Below are 15,324 nucleotides of genomic sequence, written 5' to 3'. Positions count from 1 at the left end.
AGGGACAGAAGGACAAGTAAATCTTCATTCAGCTCAGAGCAAAATGTAGCTCACAGGTGGGAACTGGAGGAGACTGCAGAGATCTGAGTCAATGCTCTGGTTTCACAGTGCATTAAGACAGGCAGGCATGCCCACTGCACCGTGGCTCCTCCCTAAGCCAGAGGGGCACCTCAGAGGCTTCTCTGGGAAGAGGCGGCCGGAAGGTCTCATCTGGCCTCAGGACCCTGGAAAGGCTCCTCTTGCCACTCCCCTACATATCCTGGAAGAGGGCAGGCCAGCCCCAGAAGAGCCCCAGAAAGCAGGCTCATCAGTGCCCACCCCCATTCTCTTCATCATTCCGCTGCAGCATTCCCATTTCCAGCCAGTGATGGATTGCTTTACTGAGTCTTTTGATTCTGCTTCAGTTGACTGAACTTGGGGTGATTTTTCTTTTATTCCAAGAGGTCTCTTTTGCCTTTAGGCAAAGAGAAGACACATTTACTGTCTTTAATATAGAAATAAAGCTTCCTTCTTGTGGGGGAAAGGCTCCCTGCCAATTACAATATTTCACTCTGGGGGAGTGGCTTTTGATTTAAAGAGCCTCTGGCCATTTAGCTCTGAGCTACTGTTTTTCTATCAAAAGTGCTGGGCCTGTTAAACATGAAAGATTTAATCATGCACTGGCTGAACTCCAGTTGTGTGGCTGAGAAAGACAAAAGTATGCGTGTGGTCATGGGGATGGAGTGAGAGTTACAGAAGGAAAAGGATAAAAAAGATGCACATGTTCCTCCCAGGAATCTTTCGGTACCTCGAGCTTGATCAAAACTCCCCATAAACACCCACTGTGTTGAAATATAAGAAAAGAGATCCTCCAGGCTCTGATTTGCTTGGCTTACCTGATTTAATATGTCAATATCATGCTGTGCACTTAATAAGCTGTTTACAACCGTGATGTGGTTGTTCATAACAGCTAAATGAAGAGGAGACTCTTTAGGCTGCAGAGAGAAAGAAAAATTTCAAATCCAAAAGGTTCTGGTTTCATCATTCAAATCAAAAAGCAACTCATTTCAGCAGCTATTTCCTGATGATCTCCCAAGTACTGAAACTACCCATCCCAGTGGTGACCCTTAGTAAGTATTCAGCATTTGTGGTCATCCCGAGGCTTTAAAGCAAACTCGCTCCCCAGCAATCAGCTCACCCCCTTTGTTCTTTCTGGAGCAACATACTAAGCACCTACTATGGGCCAAGCTCTTTTCAGGTTGCCAGGGATTTAGCATGAACAAAGCTCATTCTCAGGAATCTTTCAATCTAGTGGGGTAAGCAAATATTGATTTTTTTTTAAGTCACATAAATACGGTATACAATTAAGTGCTTTAGAAGTAGAATAGCCAGTGTGGGGATAGGGGGAAGGCTGACCTTTTGGGAGACCAGAAGATACTTTTCTGAAGAACTGACATTTAAGCTCAAATATGAAGGAGAAGTAAGTGTTAAATAGGCCAAACCGCAGGACTTCTCAGAGCCTTCAAAGAGCTAAAGGGCAATGAGAGTAGCCACAAGGACTAAATCGTTGCACAGTTGGCATTTCCTGAATTGATTTGTTCTGGAGCCCTGATTCCTTAGTGTGTCCTATAAGACTGGAGTCCCCCTTACTCAGGGGCACCATCCTCGTGCTCAGCTCTCCCCGCATAGAGTCCAGCCACAGGATGTTCACAAGCCCTCTGCAGCCTGCTCTCCTGTTTTCCTTTGTGGCTAAACCACCTGTCTTCCCAGCCACAGCCCTTCATGGAGCCCCCACCCCCTTTCACCCATCCCCATCACTGGCTTCTTACCCGGCCCTGCTAGGTCGCAGTGCCTATGTCTACCCCCAACACTTTGCCTCCAGGCTCCCGTGCTGCTGCAGTCCCACCCAGCTGCCACTGGCCTGTGGAGACATGAGAGGAGACATGCCTCCAGGAGTAGAGTCAGCTGAGAGTGGGGAAAAGGGAGGGAAGAAGCAATGAAGGGAAGTGAGGGCAGAAGCAATTAAGGCATGAGAGAGAGGGAAGTGAGGGGCATCCAGCATGATGAGGGAGGGAGGACACCAGGGGAAGGTGGACAGGGGTGTGACAGCAAGGGCTGAAGATCCAGTGACACTGTGCAGATCAGGAGCTGAGCTGAGTGTGGAGCGAGTGGTGAGAGAGAATAAGCGCCTACAAGGGTGAGTGATTAGTGCGAGTGCAGCGTCGCTCAAGTGGAACAGCTGATATTAATGATATGCATCAGACACACTCAGCACATTCTCATCATGGTGCTTATTACACGCTCAATTCCCCAACTGTTTCTTTTATTTATTTATTTTTTCAGAGATGGCGTCTCACTCTGTTGCCCAGGCTAGAGGGCAATGGAGCCATTGTCATTCGCTGTAACCTGAAACTCCTGGGTTCAAGCAAACCTCCCACCTCAGCCTCCCGAGTAGCTGGGGCTACAGGCATGCACCACTATGCCTGGCTAATTTTTAAATTTTTGTAGAGATGGGGTCTTGCCATGTTGCCCAGGCTGCCCTAACAGTTTATACTCTGTTTTAAACACCAGGCTGACAGTTTTTCAGAGACCACATCAATAACCCTAGACATTTGATCTCATATTCCCCACTTCATACATGAGACACAAAGAGGATCAGTAACTTCCACAAGGCCATGCAGCAAGGAAGTGGTAGAGACAGGACTTGAACCCAGACTTTTCTGACTCTACCATCTGCACCAGGCTGTGTCTCAGGAGATGGGGGTAGATGGATGGAAGAGAGACCATAATGAGTTGGCAAGAGTGTCACCAGCAGATGGAGGGAGGGGTGATGAGGGGACAGGTAGAAGACCACAGCTGAGTAAGTCAGATACTGTCAGAGGCCAGTAAGGGTCAAAGCAGACAGACGGTGTGAGCAGGGCCGTGGGGGCAGCGTGAAGGGAAGAATTTCTGTGTAGGTTTCTTCTGCCCAGGAATAACCTCCTTGATGCACTAAGTGTGAAAAACGAGAAAGCATCCCACATTGCAAAGAAGTGGGCATTGTCCTTCTTGCTGGGGCCACCCGCCTTGCTGGGCCCAGCTCCTCCTGAGAAACAGGAAGTGTCCTTGGACTGAACCAGGTAAGTTCAGAGCCAATTCCCCCAACACCATGCTCCAAAAGCTATCTGACATGGTTTAAATCACATCCCTCCTCTTGAGTTAATACAATAAATAGTAATGGCTCAGCAAGATCAGAGGAAATCATATTCTCAACAGAGAAATGAAAATAGAGTGGAAAAATAGAGGCATGTTTCTTGTTTAATTCCAGCAAAGAGGGCCTTTGTTAATTCTGCCAAAGCTAATTCAAACGTCAGAAAACCTAAATCAGTATAAAGAATTGACTTTCAAAAGAAAAACAAGAACATTCAGTGAAGGGAGAAAAATTATCACTCTTCTTGATATGTACAGCTGCTTCATTATTTTCCCAGACTGATAAAATTAATACAAGAGTAATGGCATCTCTAGACATATGAGAAAGCTTTTTTGCAGCAAATACAAATATTTAAAACACAAAGATTTCATTTTGTTCAGGAACTTCAATGACTTTCTAAAATTCATCCCTTGGATTTTATTTCTCAAGATTAAGACTCAGCCTCCAAAAGAAGTCAGCCAGCCTTCCCAGGAATAATTCCTCCCTTGTGAAACATCTTATCTCCTACACGAATCTGCAAGGGGCATCTCCTTAGCACAGCCAACCTCATGGTGCCAGGACCAAAGCCCGTGTCATTGGAATAAACTTACTTCCACTTTCTGGTGCAGATCAACGTTCTCACTGAGAAGAAAGTTGACAAGCGATGCATGGCCATTCCTGGCTGCTATCTGCAAACTACTGATATTGAGCTGCAAGAGACAATGGAGAGGGCAGGGAGGAACTCCCATTATAATTCAGCTTGCTTTCTGGTGTTTATCACATGGTAATCAGTTAATACAATGAAATAGTACAACTACAGTCGTGCATCACGTAACAGTGATTTGGTCAATGACAGACCAGCAGTGGTCCCATAAGATTACAATGGAGCTGAAAAATTCCTATGGCACAAGTACTTAACTACATTACTGTGTTACTATGCTGTACAGGTTTGTAGCCTACGAGCAATAGATATACCATATAGTGTGTTGTAGGCTGTACCATCTAGGTTTATGTAGGTACACTCTATTTATGTTTACACAATGAAATCAGGCATTCCTCATAACATATCCCTGTCATTCAGAGATGCATAGCTGTGTTTAAAAAAGAAAATCTGGTTGGGCACAGTGGCTCATGCCTGTAATTCTAGCACTTTGAAAGGCCAAGGCAGGTAGATCACTTAAGCCCAGGAGTTTGAGATCGGCCCTGGCAACATGGTGAACCCTTGTCTCTACAAAAATTAGCTGGGCTTGGTGGTGTGTCCCTGTGGTCCCAGGTACTCAGGAGGCTGAGACTGAGGTGGGAGGATGGTTTGAGCATGGGAGGCAAAGATTGCAGTGAGCCGAGATCATGCCACTGCACTCCAGCCTGGGCAACAGAGTGAGACCCAGTCTCTAAATAAATAAAAAGAAAATCCATTGTGTTTTTAATTACTGGGTTGAGGGGGAGCTAGTATTAGGTTAGTACAAAAGCAATTGTGGTTTTTACCTAATTGTCTGTTTTATTCTAAGTGTCTCCCACAAAAGTGTCAGAGCCCTAGGGAACATGTGTGCAATAGACTGAATGTTTGTGTCCCTCCCAAAAGTCATATGTTGAAACTCTAATGTCAATGTGATGATGATAGGAGGTGGGGCCTTTCCGAGGTTATTAGGTAATTCCTTGTTGACTGATTAATTGTAAGATTGCTACAAAGTATTTGCAGGTCTTTCAAATAAGGATGCTGTTGGAAATTGCTTTCCCAAAATTGCTGCATCAGTATCTCCTGTCCCACAGGCTCCTCTGCAATATGACCTTGCCACTCCCCTCATCAAGAGGCAGGGTTTATTTCTCCACCTCCTTGAATCTGGGTCCACCCTGTAACTGCTTTGACTAATAGAATATGGCAGAAGTTCCAGCGTGCCAGTTCCAGGCATGGCCCCTAACTAGCCTGGCAGCTGCTGCTCTCTTCCTTTTGTAATGCCTGCTCTTGTAATCCTTCCTCTTAGAGGCCAGTTCCCAGGCTGTAGGTTGAGGCCCATGGTGAGGCCCAGGTGAGCTCCCAGCTGACAGCCAGCATTAACTGCTAGGCATGTGAGTGCACTCTCTTGGATATTGAGCTCAGGTAAGCCTTCAAAATCCTGGCCGACTTCCAAATGGAATCACATGATAAACTCAAAGTAAGAATCCTCTCAGCTGAGCCCAGTCAACTCACAGAGCCGTGAAAATAATAATAGATTGTTGTTTTAAGCCACCGAGCTTTGGGTTGGATTGTCAGGAAGCAATAGATAATGGAACAGATGCCAACAGCAATGACCTGTGTATCTCTGACCAACTGAAATCTAGCTTGCATGATATTAAGTGCCTATATGATCTTGGATAAGTGGCCTATCAAGTACGGGCCTCTTTGTCTTCGTCTGCAAAGCTGGCCCCATAATAGTTTTCTATTGCTGTTACAAGACATTGCCACAAAATTAGTGGCTTAATAAAAATGTATTATTTTATAGTTTTGGAGGTCAGAAGTCTGAAATGGATCCCACTGGGCTAACCAAAAAAAAAAAAAAAATGTTCACAGATCTATGTTCCCTTCTGGAGGCTCTCAGGAGAATTCACTTCCTTGTCTCTTCCAGGTTTTAGAAGCCTCCTGTGTTCTTTGGCTCACACCCCCTTGCTCCATTGTCAAAACCAGCAACAGTTAGCTGAGTCCTTCTCACACTGCATCACTGACATCCTCGTCTGCCTCCCTCTTCCACTTTAAAGGACTCTTCATGATTACATTGGGCCCACCTAGTAATCCAGGAGAATCTCATTTTAAGATCGGCTAATTAGCAACCTTAATTCCATCTGCAATTTAAATTCTCCTTTGCCATATAATATACCATATTCATAGGTTCCGGGAATTGGGATGTGAACATCTCTGGCGTGGGGAGCCTGATTCTGCCTACCACATCATCCTACCTCTTTCTCTGAAATCACAGTACTACTGGGAGGATACATGAGCCAGTAAATGTGTATGGTAACCGTAACTATTATTTCATCCATTCCACACACACACAAAAAAAAACATTGAGCACTTATTCTGTGCCAGGCACTATTTTAGATAGTGGAGGGATATGTTGGTAAACAAAACTGACAAGATCTCGGACATTACATTTCAATGGCGGTGGACAATCGATTGATCCATTGATTGGTAGACTGGTAGATCAGCAGATCAGTGGACTTAAATCTGCTTATTAGATTATAGATGTTGTTAGAAGAATAACATCAGCTAGTTGTAAGTTCTATAACAAGACATAAAAGAGCATGACTGGTTGGCTACTTTCTCATGGCTGATCAACAAAGCCTTCTTGGATAAGGTGACAGTTAAACTGAGATCAGAATGGTCAGCAGTGCCTTCACTGGGAAGATCAGAAGCCACCTAAAACAGAAACAAATTTCCGAGAAACTCAAAGCAGGAACCCTGCAGTAGGAAGAGCTGTGGGAATCCGCAGCATTTACCGCTAGGCATCACGGGCTCTGTGTATAGGGCCTACAGACTTTTTATGAGCCAAAGAAACCGTTAAGATGTAAAAAAGAAAAAAAGTATTGGTTCCACGATACGAAAAGAAAACCACAAAATTGAAGTGAATAAATATTTAATTGACAGTCATACTTCATTGATTGTTCAATGTAATATTCATAAAATATTCATTATATTTATAAACAACTTGCAGGTTGCATTTTTTCACCTCCCTCAAATTCCCAATTATGCACATAGAGTTCTAAGAAATCAGAGTCAATCATAAATTAGGTGAGTCTGTCATAGCCAAATAATTGCAAAAAGCAAAAACAAAAAAGCCTTTTAGAGCAATTAACAGCAAAAAAAAAAAAAAAAAAAAGTAAAGAGGAATGTGGGAGCACTTAAATATGTATGATAAAATGTGAGGTAGGACCTCCACAAATATGAGTTCTTAGGACCTACAAAAGCCTTTTTTGGACCCAGGGCAGTTAATAGGGCCCTAAAGAGAGCCTGTTGTCCTAACTCTGGGCAGTTCCTCCACCCAACATAAACGGAGCCAGCTGTCAGCTACATTCATAATCTCACTCCAACATCCTCCTTAGAAACGACTCGACCCTTTACCCGCTCCCCTTGCTGATGGCGAGGTGGGAGGGAGCACGAAAGCAAACTCCTGGAAACCAAGACTCATCAGTGTCAGCAGGTGAAGCATTTCCAAGATCAAACACAGCAATCACCTACAAATGTGAAAGCAAAAGAACGTTCAACCCATCCCGGGCTCATGTGTGCTCTTGCTGTTGGCTTCTTGCTTCACACTGCTTTTCCCCGCAAGGTTTTCACCGGGTTGGACAGATAGGTGTGGATAGCTAGTGGGGGCTGAGGTTGCTGATTCAGAAGGGAGCTGATGAACTCAGGAAAAACTCTACAAGTAAAAGCTAAAAAATGGAGTCGCGATCATTTCCAGGCTGCCTAGAGCAACTGAGGCCACTGGCTGTAAGGACAGGGGCAATATGGAGCCTGCAGTCTTAGTCGGATGGGGAGAATGTGTGCATATGAAAAATCACTACAAAGCAAAATACTTAAGGGCAAAATAATTAAGGACAAGGGTGAGGCAGGGTACAAAATAATGGAGTAAGGCTGAGAGTCTTGCTAACCTGGGAAGCTTTCCCAGGAACTTGAAAGGGGATACAGACTGGGGACAAGGAGGCACCTGTGCAATGACTGAACAGCAGCACAGCTCTCCACATTCTGAATATTTCATGGCTCCCATGAATTCTTAACTTTCTGTTTATTTATTGCATCAATAACCTTGCAACTTCAGTGGGAATCAACTCACGCTACTTTGATTTTCCTGTCACAATCCTTGTCCATGTATATATAAATCCAATATTATATTAATATTTACTCAACTATATTTTTTCAATTAGTGTTCTATGATTAACATGTTCAATATTGCAATATATTTTTAGTATTTATCACTATAATTTTTAACAGCTACATAATTTTCCAAGAAGTAGATGCACCAAACCTTCTTTCAGCCTTCTCCTACCATTAATTCCATGTATATGTTATGTCTAATTCTTGGCTATTGGAGCTAACTTTATCATCTATCTGAATGCATGCAGCTAGCTTTCCACCTTTTAAATTATTTCCTTAACATAATCCACCATGTGTGGGTAAAAGGAAAGTGACAAATTGCTTTTTGAAAGATGATACAAATATACACTTCCACCAGCAGAATACAGGGTATCAAACATGCCAGTTTGGGACTTTATTCTTGATTGGGACTTTATTCTTACGTGTTTAACTTTGTACTTGTTGAAAAGAAATTGTTTATACATTGCGCGGATACAAAGATCTCTAAAATATATTGGCAATCAAAAGAAAACAAGATGCAGAGCAGCATATATTATATACTGTGCTACTGTTTATATGGTGTTGGTATATATATGTGTATGGATTTAATCACATTTTCCATGTGGATTCATGGAAAATTCCTGGAAGACTAAATAAACTATTAAGGATGTTAGTTCTGGGGAGTAAAATTGTGATGTGGGGTTGGAGTAAGACACTTTTTTATCATATACCCTTTGGTGCTATTCAAATGTTTTGTCATGAGTTTTCATTATAATTAATTAGAAAAACAGGAAAAGAAACTAAACCATCTGAGGACAAGGCCATTGCAGGGGTTAAAAGCTGAGGCATTGGCGTCAGACAGGAGTTTGAATCCTTGCACTGCTATTGACTAGTTGTATGATCCTGAATGACTTCCTTAACTTTTCCAAATTCTATTTTTGTGATCTAAAAAAAATGAAAATAATAACACAGTCTCAAAAGTTTCAAAGGTTCTTAGCACAATGACTACATACAAAAGTATTCTGCATTTAGAGGAAGGCACCATCCTTCCTTCTTCATGCACCAGGCTGACCACTTGAGCTTTCACACAATAAAGTTTTTTTCAGCATCTTCTCTGTATAAGCCAGGTGTGCACTAGTTGCTATGAGAAAACAAAGTAGAATAGAGTGTCTGTTTCTAAGAAGTAATAAGTACTTGCTCATTTTGCCCCACTTTCAATTATTCCTTCCCCAGAAGAATAGAAAGAATAGCATTGCTTTTGAGGACACAGTAACTGGGAAATATTGGAGGTAAATCACTAATTCTTACCAAAAACAAAGCATATTATAAATATTAATTCTAAAGTACCAGTGAGTGGATCAATGTAGGACCAGAGTTTTCAAAGAACATTTTAAGTCTCCCTTCCACTGCATGAGTGAACATGGTCTGGAACACATACTTTATTTGGAATGTTGATGTCACTTCCTGCTGTCAGCAGCACTTTGCTGCACTCTTCATGACCTCCTTCAACACTCAGAAAGAATGGTGTTTCTCCATTCTAACAAAAGGAAAAATAAGTTAAATTTAATTGCCCCTTGTCATGGAATGAAATTGCTTGACAAACAACATGCTTTCTCTATGCCTTTTGTGCATTACTCTTAATAATGGATAGCATTTATTGAACAACTATGTGTCAACTTGTACTGCCAAGACTATATGCTTTGGCACAGTTAAATCACACAATGCTATAAGGGTAGGGTTAATATTATCCACATGTTACAGATAAGAAAACTAAACCTCAGCTGAAAAGTGTCAAAGTGGCTGGTTTCAGTGACTCAACCTGTAATCCCAGCACTTTGGGAGGCTGAGGCAGGCAGAATACTTGAGCCCAGGAGTTAGAGACCAGCCTGGGCAACATGGCAAAGCCCCATTTCTACAAAAAGTTTACAAAATTAGCCGGGCATAGTGGTGGATGCCTATAGTCCCAACTATTTAGGAGGCTGAGGTGAGAGGATCACCTGAGCCCAGGAGGTTATGGCTGCAGTGAGACAGGATTGCATCACTGCAGTCCAGCCTACGTAACAGAGCGAGACCTCATCTCAAAACGAAAACAAAAACAAAAAGAAAGATAATCTCAGAAATAAGGAACTATAGTACAGTATGAAACATACAAAATTAGAAGTACATTTGCACCAAGTATAACTTTAATCTTTACAACTGATTAAATGTTACATGACATTTAAAAAATAACATTACTTTAAAAAATCTCAGTACTTCAGTTTCCTGAAACTGAAGATAAATACTAGGAGGACAAAGTAAGAGTTTAATTCAGGCCAAAACATAGAGGAAAAAGAAGGAGTTGGTCCCACATAATAGCTACTTGGCTATTTCCCTTTCCTCATGCAGACTCTTTCCTAAAAATGTTGGAAAGAAATGCAGAATTCCTTCCCCATTCCCTAACCATTTCCCTCCTTGGACATTAATCTGCTTAACAACTACTTTAGGATAAATTCAGAAGGCTTTACTCATAGCGAATTAGGTATGAACAATCATGTTAACAGGAACACAAGAGTATAGAAACCAGTGTTCCCATTCCAACAAGGTGGGAAAATCATATTCCAGGCTGCTTTACCTGGGTGCCTGGGACAGCCATCTGCTTATAAAGGCATTTCTCTGCCGGGCATGGTGGCGCATGCCTGTAATCCCAGCACTTTGGGAGACTGAGGTGGGCGGATCACCTCAGGTCAGAAGTTCAAGACCAGCCTACTCAACATGGTGAAACCCCATCTCTACTAAATATACAAAAATTAGCCGGGCGTGGTGGTGGGCCGCTGTAATCCCAGCTACTCTGGATGCTGAGGCAGGAGAGTAACTTGAACCTGGGAGGCTTAGGTTGCAGTGAGCTGAGATCATACCCCTGTACTCCAACCTGGGCAACAAGAGCGAAGCTTCATCTCAAACAAACAAACAAACACACAAACAAAAAAGGCATTTCTCCCCATAATCTTCCTTCTCATTTTTCCAGGAAAATGGATGTAAAAAAACAAATCCCAGTGGGGAAAATATTTGTTAAAAAAAAGTGTAAAGGAAAGAATTCATATCCAGAGCCTGATAAGGTTTCATATCTTGGACCCTACAATCTGCCTCTAAGGATATACCCCAAGGCAATTGTGAGGAAATCAGACTCAGGTTTATATACAAAGAGGTCTGTGACAGCACAACCTATAATAAAAACTGAAACTAAATAACCAAGAGCTAAAGAATAGTTAAGTGAATTTGGGGCAGTTATGAAAAATATATTGTACATATATGCAGAGGAACACAATAAAATCCATCAGATGTATATAAGATCATCCTTTGAGCTGGGCATGGTAGCTCACACCTGTAATCTCAGTTGCATGGGAGGCTGAGATGGGAAGATCACTTGAAGCCAGGAGTTTGAGACCAGCCTGAGCAACATAATGAGATCCTATTTCTAATAATAATAAATAATAATAATTCTGTGAGTTTAGAGAAAATACAAAACTGCTATTTATTTTTTATCTTGAATTTTAAACATTTATATTTCTAGCATATACTTTATAATGAATTAATTGAATTATAAATGTATATGTGATAGGCACATGCTCAAACTTTCTTTACTGATATGAGTTTGCTGCCAAGAATGTCTGGAGACCACGGCTCTAGAGCACATTCACATGGGTCCCTCTAACTGATCTGGCAACAGCTTGTATCAGGAAACAGAGGCTGTCCACGAACGGACAAACATTATGAATCATATGCAAAAAGATGATATTATTATCACTGTGCCCTTAATTTTTGTACAAATTAAACCTATCATAATCTGAAATTAAAGTTTTTTGGGCTTTATGAGTTTTCCCCAACGTGCCCTGACTCCAAAGTTGCTAAAAGGAAGATGAAATCCACACGCATGCACACATTCCAGTGGTTTAAATATGTTTTAATAGAACAGGGAAAGTATAACTAAAACTATAAATAAGACTATAAATCCTATGACTACAGGACTTGATCTCTGCTCTGGTTTGAATGCTTGTGTCCCTCCAAAATTCATGTTGAAACTTAAATCCCCAATGCAATAAGATTAAGAGGTGGCTTTTATGTGGTGATTAAATCATGAGGGCTCGTTCAGTCAACCAGGTGGATATAATTGTTGTTTGAGTACATGCATTACACTGGAATGGGTATCAGTGGCTTAGAAGAAAATCTTAGAAACAACAGTGGGGCATTCTCTAAGAAATGCTGCATCTCCTGTGCCACTGTACTCCAGCCTGGGTGACAAAGCAAGACCCTGACGCTATAAGAAAAAAAAAAAAGAAAGAAAAAGAAAAAAGAAAGAAATCATCAAGACTGAATAAGTGATTTAGAAGAATCTAATTCAGCATGAAGTTTACAAACAATTAACTGAGTTATCTTGCTTATTTTTTTCCTTTATATATGCACGTAAAAAACTAAAAGTCTAAAAACATCTTTAAATAGGCAGCATAAAATAAATATTTTAAGTGACAATAAAGTTTTTTGTCACAGTTAAATGGCAGCATTATTTTTTCTGAGTGTTACATAAAATAATGGTGTGCCTTACAATCAATGGTATCTTAAGGTAAATGCTTATGATACTAGTTCTTTCGGTAGCTCTCAGGCGAGGCATCAACTTTAGAAATGATCAGAACATTAAACTGTGAAATCCAAGAGGACCCCACTGACCTGAGTTTCCAAAGAGCCAGACAAAAAGTCACTGGACCATAGGTTAAGAAGTGACCATCCAGGGCAAATGACTCACAAACTTGCCCTGCATAGCCACAGTCACATCCCCTCCACCAAATCCAGAACCAGTTTCTTTTTACTTTTTTTGTTGTGTTTTGTTTTGTTTTGTTTTGTTTTGTTTGAGATGGAGTCTCACTCTGTCGCCAAGGCTCAAGTGCAGTGGCACAATCTTGGCTCACTGCAACCTCTGCCTCCCGGGTTCAAGCGACTCTCCTGCCTCAGCCTCCCGAGTAGCAGGGATCACAGGCACCTGTCACCACACCCAGCTAATTTTGTATTTTTAGTAGAGGCAGTGTTTCACATGTTGGCCAGGCTGATCTCAAACTCCTGACCTCAGGTGATCCACCCACCTCGGCTGCCCAAATTGCAGGGATTACAGGCGTGAGCCACCATGTCCGGCCCCAGAACCAGTTTCCAGCTCACTAACACTCCACTTGAATGTACCCACCTCCCAAGTGCCTCAAACAAACCCATGCAAGCCCTCATTACCTACCCCACTCACCTGCTCCACACCTGTACTCCCCAGCAACAGCTCAAGTCAGATAGCTGGGGGCAGAAAGTCCTCCCTTTCTCTAAGTCCTGGTCACAAGTCCTGTGGACTCTGCCTCCTCCTACCACTTCATCCTGTTTGTTACTCATGAGTGTCTCAGTGAGAGGCCTTCCACAGGTCTTGTTTCCCCATTTTGGCAGTCACCTGACTGGTCCTCCCCACTTCTGGGCTCTCCTGGCACCCAGTCTACCTTTCAAACAGCTGTGACAGTTACCTGCCCACATCTAAGATGAATCCTATCCCTTTTCACTACTTAAAACCCTTCAAGGTCTCTGCTGGCAACCACATCAAAGCCAAACCCTCCCTCCTGTAAAGCATGGCCTTTTGTCGTCTGTCTGCCTTGGCCTACTAGGCTTCCAGCTTCCCCAGCCTTCCTAGCCACAATTTCTGCCACCCTGAGCTTGTCAGCCCAGAACACACCATACTCTTGCCTCGGTTCTTTTCCTTGGACTTTTTCCTCTGAAATACTTTATACTTGTGCCATCCTCAAAATCCTTCCTGCCAACATTCATTACAATGCCAAGACCCAGATAATATACCACCTCTTCTGTGAAAACCGTAATTTCTGAAAAACATCTTCCTCTGTATTCTCATGGCATTCTCTGTAGACCTCTATTATTGCATGCAGCCCAACACATTATTTGTTTTGCATGCCCCTCTTGCCCTGTAGGCTTCTAGAATAAGAGTACATACTTCATCTGGCATACAGTACATATTAAACAAATACTATTTGAATGAACGGGTGAATAAATGAATGGATTAACAAATGAAGTGCTGTGGAATACTTTGAAGAATAAAGTAAGAATCTTTCAGAATCACATTTTACACCCTATGGCACTAACACCTTTGTTTTCCTCCCACTCTTTTCTTGAAAGCCACTCCTCCAACCCTTCCCCATTTAAGTCCTGTGCCTGTAATGCGCACTTCCACATACCTCATTCATCTCATTTATGTCTTGCCACTGGGTTAACAGCACCTGCACTGCAGGACTGTGACCGTGCTTCGCAGCGAGGTGCAAGGCAGTGTTTCCCTCCTGCAACAGAGACACACTCAGGGTAGAATCCCCTGTGCTGGGAGAGCATGTTCCTTCAATAGTAAGGGCTGCAATGGAGTTTCTGGAAGTTTTCATTTTGGTTAAAGCACGGTCGAGTGTGGACCACTGTATCTGCAGTTTTAAGTGAAATTTATACATTTTAAAGTTTTAAATAAAAAGGTATAGCTTTCTGAACCAGTAGAAAATCATCCATGCTCCTTCTTCTAACTTTGCTACCAATTGCTAGCAAAACATGGAGCAACAGAAGAAATTCCATTTGACCTATGTGAGGGTAAAATGGTGAAAGATTTCTGGGAGGTCATTTTAGTAATATTATATACCCAAAGATTTTAAAATGTGCAGAAGCCTTTGACCCACAATTCCACATCTAGGAATTTCTCCTAAGAAAGTCATCAAAGGTGTACATACAGATATGATGTCTACTCCAGGGTTTTCCCCTCCCCTTTCATGTAAGGCTGAGGCTCCAGGAGACCTCATGGGAGGAGAGAAGAGGGGTGTAGTTGATCATGGAAAAAGCCATGTGGTCTATTGACTTCACAAACATTTATGAAGCAAAAACTGCCAATCTGGACAACCCACAGCAACAATGGAAGGATTTTGCCTGGATAGTTCATGATTCTCTCTGAGTACAGTAACAATTTACAACTCTCCTGCTGACTAAAAGTCCCTCACCAAATCTACAGGCCAATTGTTACCCCTCTACATCAATTGTTACTCCCCTTTCTCTTGTTCTCAGCAAAGAAATAAAAGTCCAACTCACCTTGTCCTTTTCTGAAGTATGCAGGTTTAGGAAGGTAAGTTTTTCTATCATTTCAACATGGCCCCTCTCAGCTGCCAAAAGAAATGGTTTTCTTCCTTTCTAAAAATCAATCACAAACCTCAAGCATTTATTACACTCTTAGTGAACAAGCAAGACAGTGGACAAAGCTAGTGACATTTTAAGGATGATGGGAAGTCCAAGATGACCCTTCTTAGGGGAGGAAGAT

General features: G+C 42.1%; 1 protein-coding gene across 2 annotated transcripts in view; it reads right to left on the bottom strand.

Annotated features, from left to right (window-relative positions):
* ANKDD1B (ankyrin repeat and death domain containing 1B) overlaps positions 1 to 15,324 on the bottom strand; it is a 54,655-nt gene that overhangs the window by 15,437 nt on the left and 23,894 nt on the right. Inside the window, exons 6-10 of one of the 2 annotated variants that reach the window (XM_033179899.1) lie at positions 15,099 to 15,197; positions 14,219 to 14,317; positions 9,412 to 9,510; positions 3,760 to 3,858; positions 876 to 974 (exon numbers count right to left, since the gene is read on the bottom strand). In XM_033179899.1, the coding sequence (XP_033035790.1) occupies positions 876 to 974; positions 3,760 to 3,858; positions 9,412 to 9,510; positions 14,219 to 14,317; positions 15,099 to 15,197 (495 nt within the window). The remainder of the gene's footprint in view (positions 1 to 875; positions 975 to 3,759; positions 3,859 to 9,411; positions 9,511 to 14,218; positions 14,318 to 15,098; positions 15,198 to 15,324) is intronic. The other variant, XM_033179900.1, reaches the window with a different exon arrangement.

This window comes from Trachypithecus francoisi, unplaced genomic scaffold (genome assembly GCF_009764315.1).
Source record: "Trachypithecus francoisi isolate TF-2019V2 unplaced genomic scaffold, Tfra_2.0 Lachesis_group2, whole genome shotgun sequence".
NCBI classification, from domain to species: domain Eukaryota; kingdom Metazoa; phylum Chordata; class Mammalia; order Primates; family Cercopithecidae; genus Trachypithecus; species Trachypithecus francoisi.
Note: the sequence above shows the minus strand (reverse complement) of the source record. Positions and strands in the feature narration are given on the sequence as shown.